Source organism: Xenopus tropicalis, chromosome 6 (assembly GCF_000004195.4).
Source record: "Xenopus tropicalis strain Nigerian chromosome 6, UCB_Xtro_10.0, whole genome shotgun sequence".
Classification (NCBI taxonomy): Eukaryota; Metazoa; Chordata; class Amphibia; order Anura; family Pipidae; genus Xenopus; species Xenopus tropicalis.
The window spans coordinates 662,642-682,023 of record NC_030682.2 but is presented as its reverse complement, the minus strand read 5'-3'; the positions used below and the strand labels follow the sequence as shown (position 1 = coordinate 682,023).

The 19,382-nt window shown below is 61.3% G+C and overlaps 1 protein-coding gene across 3 annotated transcripts; it reads right to left on the bottom strand.

Annotated features, from left to right (window-relative positions):
- Nucleotides 1-3,039: 3,039 nt before the first annotated feature.
- LOC100495895 (oocyte zinc finger protein XlCOF6.1) lies at nucleotides 3,040-19,269 on the bottom strand. Of its 3 annotated transcripts, none has more exons than XM_031903636.1 (4): nucleotides 19,037-19,269; nucleotides 6,229-6,307; nucleotides 6,037-6,118; nucleotides 3,040-4,968 (listed from the first exon to the last, which is right to left on the bottom strand). In XM_031903636.1, exons 3-4 carry the CDS (start codon nucleotides 6,104-6,106, stop codon nucleotides 3,881-3,883), a joined length of 1,158 nt encoding a protein of 385 aa, XP_031759496.1. In that variant the 5' UTR covers nucleotides 6,107-6,118; nucleotides 6,229-6,307; nucleotides 19,037-19,269; the 3' UTR covers nucleotides 3,040-3,880. The 3 variants fall into 3 exon arrangements, with proteins under 3 accessions (XP_031759496.1, XP_031759495.1, XP_031759497.1); XM_031903635.1 differs by having other exon boundaries at nucleotides 19,082-19,269; XM_031903637.1 differs by having other exon boundaries at nucleotides 19,093-19,269.
- Between the last annotated feature and the right edge of the window lie 113 nt (nucleotides 19,270-19,382).

Sequence of the window (19,382 nt, the reverse complement as noted above, 5' to 3'; positions counted from 1 at the left end):
CTCTGCCAGTATAAGGGGGTAACTAGGGCACTAAATGTTAGAGGGGCAGACTGTGCCAGTATAAGGGGGTAACTAAGGCACTAAATGTTAGAGGGGCAAACTGTGCCAGTATAAGGGGGTAACTAGGGCACTAAATGTTAGAGGGGCAGACTGTGCCAGTATAAGGGGGTAACTAGGGCACTAAATGTTAGAGGGGCAGACTGTGCCAGTATAAGGGGGTAACTAGGGCACTAAATGTTAGAGGGGCAGACTGTGCCAGTATACGGGGGTAACTAGGGCACTAAATGTTAGAGGGGCAGACTGTGCCAGTATAAGGGGGTAACTAGGGCACTAAATGTTAGAGGGGCAGACTCTGCCAGTATAAGGGGGTAACTAGGGAACTAAATGTTAGAGGGGCAGACTGTGCCAGTATAAGGGGGTAACTAGGGCACTAAATGTTAGAGGGGCAGACTGTGCCAGTATAAGGGGGTAACTAAGGCACTAAATGTTAGAGGGGCAGACTGTGCCAGTATAAGGGGGTAACTAGGGCACTAAATGTTAGAGGGGCAGACTGTGCCAGTATAAGGGGGTAACAAGGGCACTAAATGTTAGAGGGGCAGACTGTGCCAGTATAAGGGGGTAACTAAGGCACTAAATGTTAGAGGGGCAGACTGTGCCAGTATAAGGGGGTAACTAGGGCACTAAATGTTAGAGGGGCAGACTGTGCCAGTATAAGGGGGTAACTAGGGCACTAAATGTTAGAGGGGCAGACTGTGCCAGTATAGGGGGTAACTAGGGCACTAAATGTTAGAGGGGCAGACTGTGCCAGTATAGGGGCATCTCTGCAATGTATCAGCTGGGAAAGGCTTCTCACAGGGTTAAACACAGAAGGTAAATGGAATATCTTTCTAATGTTGCTTAGTAAGTATACAAGTCAGTATATTTCCCTTGTAAGCAGGGAGAGGCGGGGCTAAGCCAAGGAGAGGCGGGGCCTTTATGGCTGAATAAAAGCTATGGGGGGAATTAACAAAAGTGGGGGAAGACCATTGGATTAAACTGGTGTAAAACCCTCCCCCCATATTCACAAATCCGACTAAATTCCACTTTTCAGTTTTTGGGGAAACAGACAGTTACAGACACGTTGGGATATTGGGGTACTGCATATGCTCCAAGCTGAAGTCCATGATGGGAAGTCACATGGGCACAGATGGGGGTGTGGCCCTGCCGTTATGGATGTACAATGGGTCACATGATGTGCTTGGGGGGTGGGGGGAGGATGAAGGATCTGCCACTAAAACTTTTTTCCCAGAAGGTTTTACTTCCCCTTTGACAGGAGACGAGACCTACTGGATATAACTCATGTGGCGCCGCATCAACTGAGAGGGGAGATTGTAGCTGATAAAGTGTGTGAGCTGCCATATTGGCCTTAATGGGCCGGGAGTAATTAGCCCAACGCCCGAGGGTCATGTGATGCCAGACTGACAGGTATAGGAGGAGGGGCTAAAGGTACAATCATTAGTACCAGGCACAGGTACAGCTGGGAGTCACCTGATGGCAGACTGACAGGTTTAGGAGGAGGGGCTAAAGGCACAGTCATTAGTACCAGGCACAGGTACAGCTGGGAGTCACCTGATGGCAGACTGACAGGTTTAGGAGGAGGAGCTAAAGGCACAGTCATTAGTACCAGGCACAGGTACGGCTGAGAGTCACCTGATGGCAGACTGACAGGTTTAGGAGGAGGGGCTAAAGGCACAGTCATTAGTACCAGGCACAGGTACAGCTGGGAGTCACCTGATGGCAGACTGACAGGTTTAGGAGGAGGGGCTAAAGGCACAGTCATTAGTACCAGGCACAGGTACGGCTGAGAGTCACCTGATGGCAGACTGACAGGTTTAGGAGGAGGGGCTAAAGGCACAATCATTAGTACAAGGCACAGGTACGGCCGAGAGTCACCTGATGGCAGACTGACAGGTTTAGGAGGAGGAGCTAAAGGCACAGTCATTAGTACCAGGCACAGGTACGGCTGAGAGTCACCTGATGGCAGACTGACAGGTTTAGGAGGAGGAGCTAAAGGCACAGTCATTAGTACCAGGCACAGGTACGGCTGAGAGTCACCTGATGGCAGACTGACAGGTTTAGGAGGAGGGGCTAAAGGCACAGTCATTAGTACCAGGCACAGGTACGGCTGAGAGTCACCTGATGGCAGACTGACAGGTTTAGGAGGAGGGGCTAAAGGCACAGTCATTAGTACCAGGCACAGGTACGGCTGAGAGTCACCTGATGGCAGACTGACAGGTTTAGGAGGAGGAGCTAAAGGCACAGTCATTAGTACCAGGCACAGGTACAGCTGGGAGTCACCTGATGGCAGACTGACAGGTTAGGAGGAGGGGCTAAAGGCACAGTCATTAGTACAAGGCACAGGTACGGCTGAGAGTCACCTGATGGCAGACTGACAGGTTTAGGAGGAGGGGCTAAAGACAAGTTTACAAAAAATGTGTGTAAAATGTCGTGTGAAAGACAAAATCTGAAAAGTGTTTAAGAGAGAAATTCCCAGAAGAGGGGACAGAGGTTTGTGAATAAGGAGGGAATCTGAATCCCCCGTGGCCATTGGCTGAGCCCTGGGCATTACTCTGTACCCCCTCCCCATTCTTGCACCATCCCTCTTACCCAGAATTCTTTTGGCTCTCCAGCCAATCACATGACTGTGAATGAAGTGTGAGCGTGCACTTGGCTTACACACTTACCTTACGTTTTCCCTCCGCTGCTCCGAACAACTCCCCGCAGCCCTCAAAAGCCCCAACAGCAACACAATACTGCCCCAACGGCAACACAATACTGCCCCCCCACTAGGAATTCCCTACTGAACCCCACTGATTAGTTGGGGCCCCCCTGTAGCTGAGCAGAGATGCCCCCCAGGGGCATTATCCTATAGAGTTGGGCACAAGTAACCCCCCCCAAGGGCATTATCCTATAGAGTTGGGCACAAGTAACCCCCCCCCAAGGGCATTATCCTATAGAGTTGGGCACAAGTAACCCCCCCCCAAGGGCATTATCCTATAGAGTTGGGCACAAGTAACCCCCCCAGGGGCATTATCCTATAGAGTTGGGCACAAGTAACCCCCCCCCAAGGGCCCCGGGCCCCCAGACAGAAAGAAGCACACACAGAGGGGCAGCAGATTTCCCCTATAGCCGTGCAGAGATGCCCCAGGGGCATTATCCTATAGAGTTGGGCACAAGTAACCCCCCCAGGGGCATTATCCTATAGAGTTGGGCACAAGTAACCCCCCCAGGGGCATTATCCTATAGAGTTGGGCACAAGTAACCCCCCCAGGGGCATTATCCTATAGAGTTGGGCACAAGTAACCCCCCCCCAAGGGCCCCGGGCCCCCAGACAGAAAGAAGCACACACAGAGGGGCAGCAGATTTCCCCTATAGCCGTGCAGAGATGCCCCAGGGGCATTATCCTATAGAGTTGGGCACAAGTAACCCCCCCCCGGGGCCCCCAGACAGAAAGAAGCACACACAGAGGGGCAGCAGATTTCTCATTTTACAAACTTTAAAAGAAACAGAACCAAAATGCTAAGGTTGATAAGGGGATCCGGTAGGAGGCGGGCTGATGCCTGGGCAGAGGAGCATGCAATCGGCACTAGGGGACCTACCAGTCTGTCTCTAGGAGGCCTAATGTCTGAGTATAAATAGATTGGGGGGAGAGGGTCCGGCCGGGCCACGCCCGAGCTCACTACTGGGGGGCACAAAGTCTGTGGCCTCCCCCCGCCGTCTCCATTAGCACCAAGAAGTCCATAACCGCGAGCAGTCAGTCAGGCTGGATGGAGTGTTGGAGGGGGGCTCATACTATCTTTGGATGGGGGGCCCCCGGAGGGAGGGGCCTAACACTGGGCTCTCACATCATGGCGCGCAGGGCCAGGTGACTGTCGGGCGTGTGGGTTCGCTGGTGGATGAGAAGGTGGGAGCTCTGTCGGAAGCTTTTGCCGCACTCGGCGCAGGTGTACGGCCGCTCGCCCGTATGTACCCGCTGGTGCGTGACCAGGGAGGAGTTACGGCTGAAGCACTTGCCGCACTCGTTGCACACGAAGGGTTTCTCGCCGGTGTGGATGCGCTGGTGGATGACCAGGTAGGAGCTCTGGCTGAAGCTCTTGCCGCACTCCTTGCAGGTGTAGCGCTTCTCCCCCCGGTGCACGCGGTGGTGCCGGTTGTAGTCGGAGCTGTGGATGAAGCCTTTGCCGCACTCGCTGCAGATGTAGGGTTTCTCCCCGGTGTGGGTGCGCTGGTGGGTGACCAGGGTGGAGTTGCAGCTGAAGCTTTTGCCGCAGCGCAGGCAGGTGTAGGGCTTCTCGCCGGTGTGGATGCGCTGGTGCGTGACCAGCTGGGAGCTGCGCCGGAAGCACTTGCCGCAGTCGTTGCAGCTGAAGGGTTTCTCCCCGGTGTGGGTGCGCTTGTGCCGCAGGTAGGCCGACTTGTAGCGGCTGGTTTTGCCGCACTCCACGCAAATGTACTTTTTCTCCTTAGCGTCGGGGTCCTGCAGGATCTTTATGGCTTTAAAGGCCTTCAGCCTCTGCTCGGAGGAGGAGTGGGAGCGGCCCTGGGGGGAAGCCAACGCCCCCTCCTCGTGGCCAAAGTGACCGACGAAGGCAAAGGAGCTCTCCCCCATGTGGAAGTCGTGCTCCTCCGGCTCCAGGGGCTCCCGCTTGGAGGACTCCCGCTCGCTGGCCAGGCTCTGTAGGTGGGCGATGATGCTGGTCAGTTTCCGGGAGCCCTGGGGGGGCCGCCTTACCGGGGCCACCAAACACCCACCGTCCTTCTTGTCCGAGCCGAGCAAACTCTCCTCGCTCTCCTCCTCCTCCTCCTCCTCCAACCCTCTCGGGGGAGACTGGGAGGTCTCATCCTGACAGTCTAACAGCACCCCCGCGTGGTGTAGGTAGGTGGGACCGTCCTCATCCTCGTTTGTCCCATTTAGTGCACCATACATGCCTGCGGGGGGGGGGAAGCAGGGCACAATCAGTAGGGCGGGAATGGGCACAATCAGTAGGGCGGGAACGGGCCCAATCAGTAGGGCAGGAATGGGCCCAATCAGTAGGGCAGGAATAGGCACAATCAGTAGGGCGGGAATGGGCCCAATCAGTAGGGCGGGAATGGGCACTATCAGTAGGGCAGGAATGGGCACTATCAGTAGGGCAGGAATGGGCACTATCAGTAGGGCAGGAATGGGCACTATCAGTAGGGCAGGAATGGGCCCAATCAGTAGGGCAGCAACGGGCACAATCAGTAGGGCAGGAATGGGCACAATCAGTAGGGCAGGAATGGGCACTATCAGTAGGGCAGGAATGGGCACTATCAGTAGGGCAGGAATGGGCACAATCAGTAGGGCAGGAATGGGCACAATCAGGAGGGCAGGAATGGGCCAATCAAGGGGCAGGAATGGGCACTATCAGTAGGGCGGGAATGGGCCCAATCAGTAGGGCAGGAATGGGCACAATCAGGAGGGCAGGAATGGGCCAATCAAGGGGCAGGAATGGGCACTATCAGTAGGGCAGGAATGGGCCCAATCAGTAGGGCAGGAATGGGCACAATCAGTAGGGCAGGAACGGGCACTATCAGTAGGGCAGGAATGGGCACAATCAGTAGGGCAGGAATGGGCCCAATCAGTAGGGCAGGAATGGGCACAATCAGGAGGGCAGGAATGGGCACTATCAGTAGGGCAGGAATGGGCACAATCAGGAGGGCAGGAATGGGCCAATCAAGGGGCAGGAATGGGCCAATCAAGGGGCAGGAATGGGCCAATCAAGGGGCAGGAATGGGCACAATCAGGAGGGCAGAAATGGGCACTATCAGTAGGGCAGGAATGGGCACAATCAGGAGGGCAGGAATGGGCCAATCAAGGGGCAGGTGGGGGAAAGATTGAGGAGGTGGAGAAAAGTAGTTGGTGGATGGGGGGGGCAGTGAGGCAAACAAGGGGCAGCTAATGGGGGACAGAAAAAATGGGGTGACAGCACCTAGATTCTGCTTAATACAGCCCCCCACCCGCTACATGGTACCCACCTGGGTGACCCTCTTCTTCATCGGATCCTGGGGGCGGCCAGATGTACCCCTGTTCCCCGGTCTCACTCATCCTGTCACGAACCTATAGACACACGAGATAGTAACATAGCCCCGCCCCTCGGCCCCTCCCACTGCAGGGTGATATGGGGGGGGGGAGATATAGGGGCACCAGCGTTAGCTAGGCATACTCACCAGGGAGAGAAGGTGGGGGCCCCAGAGGAACTCTTGATGAGCCAATCACTATCAGGCAAATGGGCCACTCCAACAAGCCCTGGGGGAGGAGAAACCATTATTGTCCAATGACAAACTTTGCTGAATATGAACCAATGTTTTGTCATAAACGCCCCCCCCCCCTTTCATCTTGGTACAACCCACCCAACCGTCCAATCGATACAATGCAACCCATGATTGGCTGTCGTTTCTAAATCCTTGAACCAACAGGAAGGGACTAAAGCAACATAGCTCCGCCCAGGAGGGAAGGTACCCTCCCCCCGGCATACACAGGGGTAACTCCCAGGGTACCCAGCACTATACCCTCCCCCCTGGCACACACAGGGGTAACTCCCAGGGTACCCAGCACTGTACCCTCCCCCCTGGCACACACAGGGGTAACTCCCAGGGTACCCAGCACTGTACCCTCCCCCCTGGCACACACAGGGGTAACTCCCAGGGTACCCAGCACTATACCCTCCCCCCTGGCACACACAGGGGTAACTCCCAGGGTAACCCAGCACTGTACCCTCCCCCCTGGCACACACAGGGGTAACTCCCAGGGTACCCCAGCACTGTACCCTCCCCCCTGGCACACACAGGGGTAACTCCCAGGGTACCCAGCACTGTACCCTCCCCCCTGGCACACACAGGGGTAACTCCCAGGGTACCCAGCACTGTACCCTCCCCCCTGGCACACACAGGGGTAACTCCCAGGGTACCCAGCACTATACCCTCCCCCCTGGCACACACAGGGGTAACTCCCAGGGTACCCAGCACTGTACCCTCCCCCCTGGCACACACAGGGGTAACTCCCAGGGTACCCAGCACTGTACCCTCCCCCCTGGCACACACAGGGGTAACTCCCACGGTACCCAGCGCCATACCCTCCCCCCTGGCACACACAGGGGTAACTCCCAGGGTACCCAGCGCCATACCCTCCCCCCTGGCACACACAGGGGTAACTCCCACGGTACCCAGCGCCATACCCTCCCCCCCTGGCACACACAGGGGTAACTCCCAGGGTACCCAGCGCCATACCCTCCCCCCTGGCACACACAGGGGTAACTCCCAGGGTACCCAGCACTGTACCCTCCCCCCTGGCACACACAGGGGTAACTCCCACGGTACCCAGCGCCATACCCTCCCCCCTGGCACACACAGGGGTAACTCCCAGGGTACCCAGCGCCATACCCTCCCCCCTGGCACACACAGGGGTAACTCCCAGGGTACCCAGCGCCATACCCTCCCCCCTGGCACACACAGGGGTAACTCCCAGGGTACCCAGCGCCGTACCCCTCCCCCCTGGCACACACAGGGGTAACTCCCAGGGTACCCAGCACTATACCCTCCCCCTTGGCACACACAGGGGTAACTCCCAGTGTACCCAGCACCGTACCCTCCCCCCTGGCACACACAGGGGTAACTCCCAGGGTACCCAGCACTATACCCTCCCCCTTGGCACACACAGGGGTAACTCCCAGGGTACCCAGCGCCATACCCTCCCCCTTGGCACACACAGGGGTAACTCCCAGGGTACCCAGCGCCATACCCTCCCCCTTGGCACACACAGGGGTAACTCCCAGGGTACCCAGCGCCGTACCCTCCCCCCTGGCACACACAGGGGTAACTCCCAGGGTACCCAGCACTGTACCCTCCCCCCCTGGTACACACAGGGGTAACTCCCAGGGTACCCAGCACCGTACCCTCCCCCCTGGCACACACAGGGGTAACTCCCAGGGTACCCACCCCCCTGGAACACACAGGGGTAACTCCCAGGGTACCCAGCGCCATACCCTCCCCACTGGCACACACAGGGGTAACTCCCAGGGTACCCAGCACTGTACCCTCCCCCCTGGCACACACAGGGGTAACTCCCAGGGTACCCAGCGCCATACCCTCCCCCCTGGCACACACAGGGGTAACTCCCAGGGTACCCAGCGCCATACCCTCCCCCCTGGCAAACACAGGGGTAACTCCCACGGTACCCAGCGCCATACCTTCCCCCCTGGCACACACAGGGGTAACTCCCAGGGTACCCAGCGCCATACCCTCCCCCCTGGCAAACACAGGGGTAACTCCAAGGGTACCCAGCACTGTACCCTCCCCCCTGGCACACACAGGGGTAACTCCCACGGTACCCAGCGCCATACCCTCCCCCCTGGCACACACAGGGGTAACTCCCAGGGTACCCAGCGCCATACCCTCCCCCCTGGCACACACAGGGGTAACTCCCAGGGTACCCAGTGCCATACCCTCCCCCCTGGCACACACAGGGGTAACTCCCAGGGTACCCAGCGCCGTACCCCTCCCCCCTGGCACACACAGGGGTAACTCCCAGGGTACCCAGCACTATACCCTCCCCCTTGGCACACACAGGGGTAACTCCCAGTGTACCCAGCACCGTACCCTCCCCCCTGGCACACACAGGGGTAACTCCCAGGGTACCCAGCACCATACCCTCCCCCCTGGCACACACAGGGGTAACTCCCAGGGTACCCAGCGCCATACCCTCCCCCCTGGCACACACAGGGGTAACTCCCAGGGTACCCAGCGCCGTACCCTCCCCCCTGGCACACACAGGGGTAACTCCCAGGGTACCCAGCACTGTACCCTCCCCCCTGGCACACACAGGGGTAACTCCCAGGGTACCCAGCGCCATACCCTCCCCCCTGGCACACACAGGGGTAACTCCCAGGGTACCCAGCACTGTACCCTCCCCCCTGGCACACACAGGGGTAACTCCCAGGGTACCCAGCACTATACCCTCCCCCTTGGCACACACAGGGGTAACTCCCAGTGTACCCAGCACCGTACCCTCCCCCCTGGCACACACAGGGGTAACTCCCAGGGTACCCAGCACCATACCCTCCCCCCTGGCACACACAGGGGTAACTCCCAGTGTACCCAGCACCGTACCCTCCCCCCTGGCACACACAGGGGTAACTCCCAGGGTACCCAGCGCCATACCCTCCCCCCTGGCACACACAGGGGTAACTCCCAGGGTACCCAGCGCCATACCCTCCCCCCTGGCACACACAGGGGTAACTCCCAGGGTACCCAGCACTGTACCCTCCCCCCTGGCACACACAGGGGTAACTCCCAGTGTACCCAGCACCGTACCCTCCCCCCTGGCAAACACAGGGGTAACTCCCAGGGTACCCAGCGCCATACCCTCCCCCCTGGCACACACAGGGGTAACTCCCAGGGTACCCAGCACTGTACCCTCCCCCCTGGCACACACAGGGGTAACTCCCAGGGTACCCAGCACTATACCCTCCCCCTTGGCACACACAGGGGTAACTCCCAGTGTACCCAGCACCGTACCCTCCCCCCTGGCACACACAGGGGTAACTCCCAGGGTACCCAGCACCATACCCTCCCCCCTGGCAAACACAGGGGTAACTCCCAGGGTACCCAGCGCCATACCCTCCCCCCTGGCACACACAGGGGTAACTCCCAGGGTACCCAGCACTGTACCCTCCCCCCTGGCACACACAGGGGTAACTCCCAGGGTACCCAGCGCCATACCCTCCCCCCTGGCACACACAGGGGTAACTCCCAGGGTACCCAGCACTATACCCTCCCCCTTGGCACACACAGGGGTAACTTCCAGGGTACCCAGCGCCATACCCTCCCCCCTGGCACACACAGGGGTAACTCCCAGGGTACCCAGCACTGTACCCTCCCCCCTGGCACACACAGGGGTAACTCCCAGGGTACCCAGCGCCGTACCCTCCCCCTTGGCACACACAGGGGTAACTCCCAGGGTACCCAGCGCCATACCCTCCCCCTTGGCATACACAGGGGTAACTCCCAGGGTACCCAGCGCCGTACCCTCCCCCCTGGCACACACAGGGGTAACTCCCAGGGTACCCAGCACTGTACCCTCCCCCCCTGGTACACACAGGGGTAACTCCCAGGGTACCCAGCACCGTACCCTCCCCCCTGGCACACACAGGGGTAACTCCCAGGGTACCCACCCCCCTGGCACACACAGGGGTAACTCCCAGGGTACCCAGCGCCATACCCTCCCCCCTGGATCACACAGGGGTAACTCCCAGGGTACCCAGCACTGTACCCTCCCCCCTGGCACACACAGGGGTAACTCCCAGGGTACCCAGCGCCATACCCTCCCCCCTGGCACACACAGGGGTAACTCCCAGGGTACCCAGCACTGTACCCTCCCCCCTGGCACACACAGGGGTAACTCCCAGGGTGCCCAGCGCCATACCCTCCCCCCTGGCACACACAGGGGTAACTCCCAGGGTACCCAGAACTGTACCCTCCCCCCTGGCACACACAGGGGTAACTCCCAGGGTACCCAGCACTATACCCTCCCCCCTGGCACACACAGGGGTAACTCCCAGGGTACCCACCCCCCTGGCACACACAGGGGTAACTCCCAGGGTACCCAGCACTATACCCTCCCCCCTGACACACACAGGGGTAACTCCCAGGGTACCCAGCACTGTACCCTCCCCCCTGGCACACACAGGGGTAACTCCCAGGGTACCCAGCACTATACCCTCCCCCCTGACACACACAGGGGTAACTCCCAGGGTACCCAGCACTGTACCCTCCCCCCTGGCACACACAGGGGTAACTCCCAGGGTACCCAGCACTATACCCTCCCCCCTGGCACACACAGGGGTAACTCCCAGGGTACCCAGCACTATACCCTCCCCCCTGACACACACAGGGGTAACTCCAGGGTACCCAGCACTGTACCCTCCCCCCTGGCACACACAGGGGTAACTCCCAGGGTACCCAGCGCCATACCCTCCCCCCTGGCACACACAGGGGTAACTCCCAGGGTACCCAGCGCCATACCCTCCCCCCTGACACACACAGGGGTAACTCCCAGGGTACCCAGCACTATACCCTCCCCCCTGGCACACACAGGGGTAACTCCCAGGGTACCCAGCACTGTACCCTCCCCCCTGGCACACACAGGGGTAACTCCCAGGGTACCCAGCACTGTACCCTCCCCCCTGGCACACACAGGGGTAACTCCCAGGGTACCCAGCACTGTACCCTCCCCCCTGGCACACACAGGGGTAACTCCCAGGGTACCCAGCGCCATACCCTCCCCCCTGGCACACACAGGGGTAACTCCCAGGGTACCCAGCACTGTACCCTCCCCCCTGGCACACACAGGGGTAACTCCCAGGGTACCCAGCACTGTACCCTCCCCCCTGGCACACACAGGGGTAACTCCCAGGGTACCCAGCGCCATACCCTCCCCCCTGGAACACACAGGGGTAACTCCCAGGGTACCCAGCACTGTACCCTCCCCCCTGGCACACACAGGGGTAACTCCCAGGGTACCCAGCACTGTACCCTCCCCCCTGGCACACACAGGGGTAACTCCCAGGGTACCCAGCACTGTACCCTCCCCCCTGGCACACACAGGGGTAACTCCCAGGGTACCCAGCACTGTACCCTCCCCCCTGGCACACACAGGGGTAACTCCCAGGGTACCCAGCACCGTACCCTCCCCCCTGGCACACACAGGGGTAACTCCCAGGGTACCCAGCACCATACCCTCCCCCCTGGCACACACAGGGGTAACTCCCAGGGTACCCAGCACCATACCCTCCCCCCTGGCACACACAGGGGTAACTCCAAGGGTACCCAGCACTGTACCCTCCCCCCTGGCACACACAGGGGTAACTCCCAGGGTACCCTCCCCCCTGGCACACACAGGGGTAACTCCCAGGGTACCCAGCACTGTACCCCCCCCCCCTGGCACACACAGGGGTAACTCCCAGGGTACCCAGCACTATACCCTCCCCCCTGGCACACACAGGGGTAACTCCCAGGGTACCCAGCACCATACCCTCCCCCCTGGCACACACAGGGGTAACTCCCAGGGTACCCAGCGCCATACCCTCCCCCTGGCACACACAGGGGTAACTCCCAGGGTACCCAGCGCCGTACCCTCCCCCCTGGCACACACAGGGGTAACTCCCAGGGTACCCAGCACTGTACCCTCCCCCCTGGCACACACAGGGGTAACTCCCAGGGTACCCAGCGCCATACCCTCCCCCCTGGCACACACAGGGGTAACTCCCAGGGTACCCAGCACTGTACCCTCCCCCCTGGCACACACAGGGGTAACTCCCAGGGTACCCAGCACTATACCCTCCCCCTTGGCACACACAGGGGTAACTCCCAGTGTACCCAGCACCGTACCCTCCCCCCTGGCACACACAGGGGTAACTCCCAGGGTACCCAGCACCATACCCTCCCCCCTGGCACACACAGGGGTAACTCCCAGTGTACCCAGCACCGTACCCTCCCCCCTGGCACACACAGGGGTAACTCCCAGGGTACCCAGCGCCATACCCTCCCCCCTGGCACACACAGGGGTAACTCCCAGGTACCCAGCGCCATACCCTCCCCCCTGGCACACACAGGGGTAACTCCCAGGGTACCCAGCACTGTACCCTCCCCCCTGGCACACACAGGGGTAACTCCCAGTGTACCCAGCACCGTACCCTCCCCCCTGGCAAACACAGGGGTAACTCCCAGGGTACCCAGCGCCATACCCTCCCCCCTGGCACACACAGGGGTAACTCCCAGGGTACCCAGCACTGTACCCTCCCCCCTGGCACACACAGGGGTAACTCCCAGGGTACCCAGCACTATACCCTCCCCCTTGGCACACACAGGGGTAACTCCCAGTGTACCCAGCACCGTACCCTCCCCCCTGGCACACACAGGGGTAACTCCCAGGGTACCCAGCACCATACCCTCCCCCCTGGCAAACACAGGGGTAACTCCCAGGGTACCCAGCGCCATACCCTCCCCCCTGGCACACACAGGGGTAACTCCCAGGGTACCCAGCACTGTACCCTCCCCCCTGGCACACACAGGGGTAACTCCCAGGGTACCAGCGCCATACCCTCCCCCCTGGCACACACAGGGGTAACTCCCAGGGTACCCAGCACTATACCCTCCCCCTTGGCACACACAGGGGTAACTTCCAGGGTACCCAGCGCCATACCCTCCCCCCTGGCACACACAGGGGTAACTCCCAGGGTACCCAGCACTGTACCCTCCCCCCTGGCACACACAGGGGTAACTCCCAGGGTACCCAGCGCCGTACCCTCCCCTTGGCGCACACACAGGGGTAACTCCCAGGGTACCCAGCGCCATACCCTCCCCCTTGGCATACACAGGGGTAACTCCCAGGGTACCCAGCGCCGTACCCTCCCCCCTGGCACACACAGGGGTAACTCCCAGGGTACCCAGCACTGTACCCTCCCCCCCTGGTACACACAGGGGTAACTCCCAGGGTACCCAGCACCGTACCCTCCCCCCTGGCACACACAGGGGTAACTCCCAGGGTACCCACCCCCCTGGCACACACAGGGGTAACTCCCAGGGTACCCAGCGCCATACCCTCCCCCCTGGATCACACAGGGGTAACTCCCAGGGTACCCAGCACTGTACCCTCCCCCCTGGCACACACAGGGGTAACTCCCAGGGTACCCAGCGCCATACCCTCCCCCCTGGCACACACAGGGGTAACTCCCAGGGTACCCAGCACTGTACCCTCCCCCCTGGCACACACAGGGGTAACTCCCAGGGTGCCCAGCGCCATACCCTCCCCCCTGGCACACACAGGGGTAACTCCCAGGGTACCCAGAACTGTACCCTCCCCCCTGGCACACACAGGGGTAACTCCCAGGGTACCCAGCACTATACCCTCCCCCCTGGCACACACAGGGGTAACTCCCAGGGTACCCACCCCCCTGGCACACACAGGGGTAACTCCCAGGGTACCCAGCACTATACCCTCCCCCCTGACACACACAGGGGTAACTCCCAGGGTACCCAGCACTGTACCCTCCCCCCTGGCACACACAGGGGTAACTCCCAGGGTACCCAGCACTATACCCTCCCCCCTGACACACACAGGGGTAACTCCCAGGGTACCCAGCACTGTACCCTCCCCCCTGGCACACACAGGGGTAACTCCCAGGGTACCCAGCACTATACCCTCCCCCCTGGCACACACAGGGGTAACTCCCAGGGTACCCAGCACTATACCCTCCCCCCTGACACACACAGGGGTAACTCCCAGGGTACCCAGCACTGTACCCTCCCCCCTGGCACACACAGGGGTAACTCCCAGGGTACCCAGCGCCATACCCTCCCCCCTGGCACACACAGGGGTAACTCCCAGGGTACCCAGCGCCATACCCTCCCCCCTGACACACACAGGGGTAACTCCCAGGGTACCCAGCACTATACCCTCCCCCCTGGCACACACAGGGGTAACTCCCAGGGTACCCAGCACTGTACCCTCCCCCCTGGCACACACAGGGGTAACTCCCAGGGTACCCAGCACTGTACCCTCCCCCCTGGCACACACAGGGGTAACTCCCAGGGTACCCAGCACTGTACCCTCCCCCCTGGCACACACAGGGGTAACTCCCAGGGTACCCAGCACTGTACCCTCCCCCCTGGCACACACAGGGGTAACTCCCAGGGTACCCAGCGCCATACCCTCCCCCCTGGCACACACAGGGGTAACTCCCAGGGTACCCAGCACTGTACCCTCCCCCCTGGCACACACAGGGGTAACTCCCAGGGTACCCAGCACTGTACCCTCCCCCCTGGCACACACAGGGGTAACTCCCAGGGTACCCAGCACTATACCCTCCCCCCTGGCACACACAGGGGTAACTCCCAGGGTACCCAGCACTGTACCCTCCCCCCTGGCACACACAGGGGTAACTCCCAGGGTACCCAGCACTGTACCCTCCCCCCTGGCACACACAGGGGTAACTCCCAGGGTACCCAGCACTGTACCCTCCCCCCTGGCACACACAGGGGTAACTCCCAGGGTACCCAGCACTGTACCCTCCCCCCTGGCACACACAGGGTAACTCCCAGGGTACCCAGCACTGTACCCTCCCCCCTGGCACACACAGGGGTAACTCCCAGGGTACCCAGCACTGTACCCTCCCCCCTGGCACACACAGGGGTAACTCCCAGGGTACCCCAGCACCGTACCCTCCCCCCTGGCACACACAGGGGTAACTCCCAGGGTACCCAGCACCATACCCTCCCCCCTGGCACACACAGGGGTAACTCCCAGGGTACCCAGCACCATACCCTCCCCCTGGCACACACAGGGGTAACTCCAAGGGTACCCAGCACTGTACCCTCCCCCCTGGCACACACAGGGGTAACTCCCAGGGTACCCTCCCCCCTGGCACACACAGGGGTAACTCCCAGGGTACCCAGCACTGTACCCCCCCCCCCTGGCACACACAGGGGTAACTCCCAGGGTACCCAGCACTATACCCTCCCCCCGGCACACACAGGGGTAACTCCCAGGGTACCCTCCCCCCTGGCACACACAGGGGTAACTCCCAGGGTACCCAGCACTATACCCTCCCCCCTGACACACACAGGGGTAACTCCCAGGGTACCCAGCACTGTACCCTCCCCCCTGGCACACACAGGGGTAACTCCCAGGGTACCCAGCACTATACCCTCCCCCCTGGCACACACAGGGGTAACTCCCAGGGTACCCAGCACTATACCCTCCCCCCTGGCACACACAGGGGTAACTCCCAGGGTACCCAGCGCCATACCCTCCCCCCTGGCACACACAGGGGTAACTCCCAGGGTACCCAGCACTGTACCCTCCCCCCTGACACACACAGGGGTAACTCCCAGGGTACCCAGCACTATACCCTCCCCCTGACACACACAGGGGTAACTCCCAGGGTACCCAGCACTATACCCTCCCCCCTGACACACACAGGGGTAACTCCCAGGGTACCCAGCACTATACCCTCCCCCCTGACACACACAGGGGTAACTCCCAGGGTACCCAGCACTGTACCCCCCCCCCTGGCACACACAGGGGTAACTCCCAGGGTACCCAGCACTATACCCTCCCCCCTGGCACACACAGGGGTAACTCCCAGGGTACCCAGCGCCATACCCTCCCCCCTGGCACACACAGGGGTAACTCCCAGGGTACCCAGCACTGTACCCTCCCCCCTGGCACACACAGGGGTAACTCCCAGGGTACCCAGCACTGTACCCTCCCCCCTGGCACACACAGGGGTAACTCCCAGGGTACCCAGCACTGTACCCTCCCCCCTGGCACACACAGGGGTAACTCCCAGGGTACCCAGCACCATACCCTCCCCCCTGGCACACACAGGGGTAACTCCCAGGGTACCCAGCACCATACCCTCCCCCCTGGCACACACAGGGGTAACTCCCAGGGTACCCAGCACTGTACCCTCCCCCCTGGCACACACAGGGGTAACTCCCAGGGTACCCAGCACTGTACCCTCCCCCCTGGCACACACAGGGGTAACTCCCAGGGTACCCAGCACTGTACCCTCCCCCCTGGCACACACAGGGGTAACTCCCAGGGTACCCAGCGCCATACCCTCCCCCCTGGCACACACAGGGGTAACTCCCAGGGTACCCAGCACTGTATCCTGCCCCCTGGCACACACAGGGGTAACTCCCAGGGTACCCAGCGCCATACCCTCCCCCTGGCACACACAGGGGTAACTCCCAGGGTACCCAGCGCCATACCCTCCCCCCTGGCACACACAGGGGTAACTCCCAGGGTACCCAGCACTGTACCCTCCCCCCTGGCACACACAGGGGTAACTCCCAGGGTACCCTCCCCCCTGGCACACACAGGGGTAACTCCCAGGGTACCCAGCGCCATACCCTCCCCCCTGGCACACACAGGGGTAACTCCCAGGGTACCCACCCCCCTGGCACACACAGGGGTAACTCCCAGGGTACCCAGCGCCATACCCTCCCCCTGGCACACACAGGGGTAACTCCCAGGGTACCCAGCACTGTACCCTCCCCCCTGGCACACACAGGGGTAACTCCCAGGGTACCCAGCGCCATACCCTCCCCCCTGGCACACACAGGGGTAACTCCCAGGGTACCCAGCACTGTACCCTCCCCCCTGGAACACACAGGGGTAACTCCCAGGGTACCCTCCCCCCTGGCACACACAGGGGTAACTCCCAGGGTACCAGCGCCATACCCTCCCCCCTGGCACACACAGGGGTAACTCCCAGGGTACCCAGCGCCATACCCTCCCCCCTGGCACACACAGGGGTAACTCCCAGGGTACCCAGCACCGTACCCTCCCCCCTGGCACACACAGGGGTAACTCCCAGGGTACCCACCCCCCTGGCACACACAGGGGTAACTCCCAGGGTACCCAGCGCCATACCCTCCCCCCTGGCACACACAGGGGTAACTCCCAGGGTACCCAGCGCCATACCCTCCCCCCTGGCACACACAGGGGTAACTCCCAGGGTACCCAGCACTGTACCCTCCCCCCTGGCACACACAGGGGTAACTCCCAGGGTACCCAGCACTGTACCCTCCCCCCTGGCACACACAGGGGTAACTCCCAGGGTACCCAGCACTGTACCCTCCCCCCTGGCACACACAGGGGTAACCCCCAGGGTATCCACCCCCCTGGCACACACAGGGGTAACTCCCAGGGTATCCACCCCCCTGGCACACACAGGTGTAACTCCCAGGGTATCCACCCCCCTGGCACACACAGGGGTAACTCCCAGGGTATCCACCCCCCTGGCACACACAGGGGTAACTCCCAGGGTACCCAGCACTGTACCCTCCCCCCTGGCACACACAGGGGTAACTCCCAGGGTACCCAGCGCCATACCCTCCCCCCTGGCACACACAGGGGTAACTCCCAGGGTACCCAGCACTGTACCCTCCCCCCTGGCACACACAGGGGTAACTCCCAGGGTACCCAGCGCCATACCCTCCCCCCTGGCACACACAGGGGTAACTCCCAGGGTACCCAGCGCCATACCCTCCCCCCTGGCACACACAGGGGTAACTCCCAGGGTATCCACCCCCTGGCACACACAGGGGTAACTCCCAGGGTACCCAGCGCCATACCCTCCCCCCTGGCACACACAGGGGTAACTCCCAGGGTACCCAGCGCCATACCCTCCCCCCTGGCACACACAGGGGTAACTCCCAGGGTACCCAGCGCCATACCCTCCCCCCTGGCACACACAGGGGTAACTCCCAGGGTACCCAGCGCCATACCCTCCCCCCTGGCACACACAGGGGTAACTCCCAGGGTACCCACCCCCCTGGCACACACAGGGGTAACTCCCAGGGTACCCACCCCCCTGGCACACACAGGGGTAACTCCCAGGGTACCCAGCACTATACCCTCCCCCCTGGCACACACAGGGGTAACTCCCAGGGTACCCACCCCCCTGGCACACACAGGGGTAACTCCCAGGGTACCCAGCGCCATACCCTCCCCCCTGGCACACACAGGGGTAACTCCCAGGGTACCCACCCCCCTGGCACACACAGGGGTAACTCCCAGGGTACCCACCCCCTGGCACACACAGGGGTAACTCCCAGGGTACCCACCCCCCTGGCACACACAGGGGTAACTCCCAGGGTACCCAGCACTATACCCTCCCCCCTGGCACACACAGGGGTAACTCCCAGGGTACCCAGCACTATACCCTCCCCCCTGGCACACACAGGGGTAACTCCCAGGGTACCCAGCACTATACCCACCCCCCTGGCACACACAGGGGTAACTCCCAGGGTACCCACCCCCCTGGCACACACACTGTGTATCCTGCCACTTGCCCCTGAGTATGGAGCCATTTGCCCCTGTGGGTACCAGCAGGCAGGTAAGTGGCAGGATGCACAGGGCTGGAGGGGCACACAGAGGGGCACACAGAGGGGTAGGTAACAGGATACTCACTGCTTTACCCATAATTCATAGTAAGACGCTGCCACTGGATCTCACCTGAGTGTTACCTTGATGGGATTTGCACAGGGAGGCTCCATTCACCGGAAGTATGCCCGTCCCCCCTCCTCTTCCGGCTCCATAATTGTCCCGGATCCGAACCTAAACGAGTATGACTCTGTGGTGGGAAGGGGCCCACGGGCATTCGGGGGTTGTAGTCTTGTCCCTTCTGCCCGCCTTCTAGTTCCAATCTCCCCTAAAACTACATTTCCCTCCTCTCCCTGACACTAGCGGCTTCTTTAAGAATCGTCCATGCAGCAGGTCCCACTGGAAGTTGTAGTTCAAAATGCCTAAAACACAT

What these genes read in the sequence shown, in the direction of transcription:
- LOC100495895 (XM_031903636.1), bottom strand. Translation starts at nt 6,106, where the DNA reads ATGAGTGAGACCGGGGAACAGGGGTACATCTGGCCGCCCCCAGGATCC. An exon ending in TGAAGAAGAGGGTCACCCAG is followed by an intron (nt 4,969 to 6,036) that starts GTGGGTACCATG and finishes CCCCCCCCGCAG; the next exon opens with GCATGTATGGTGCACTAAAT.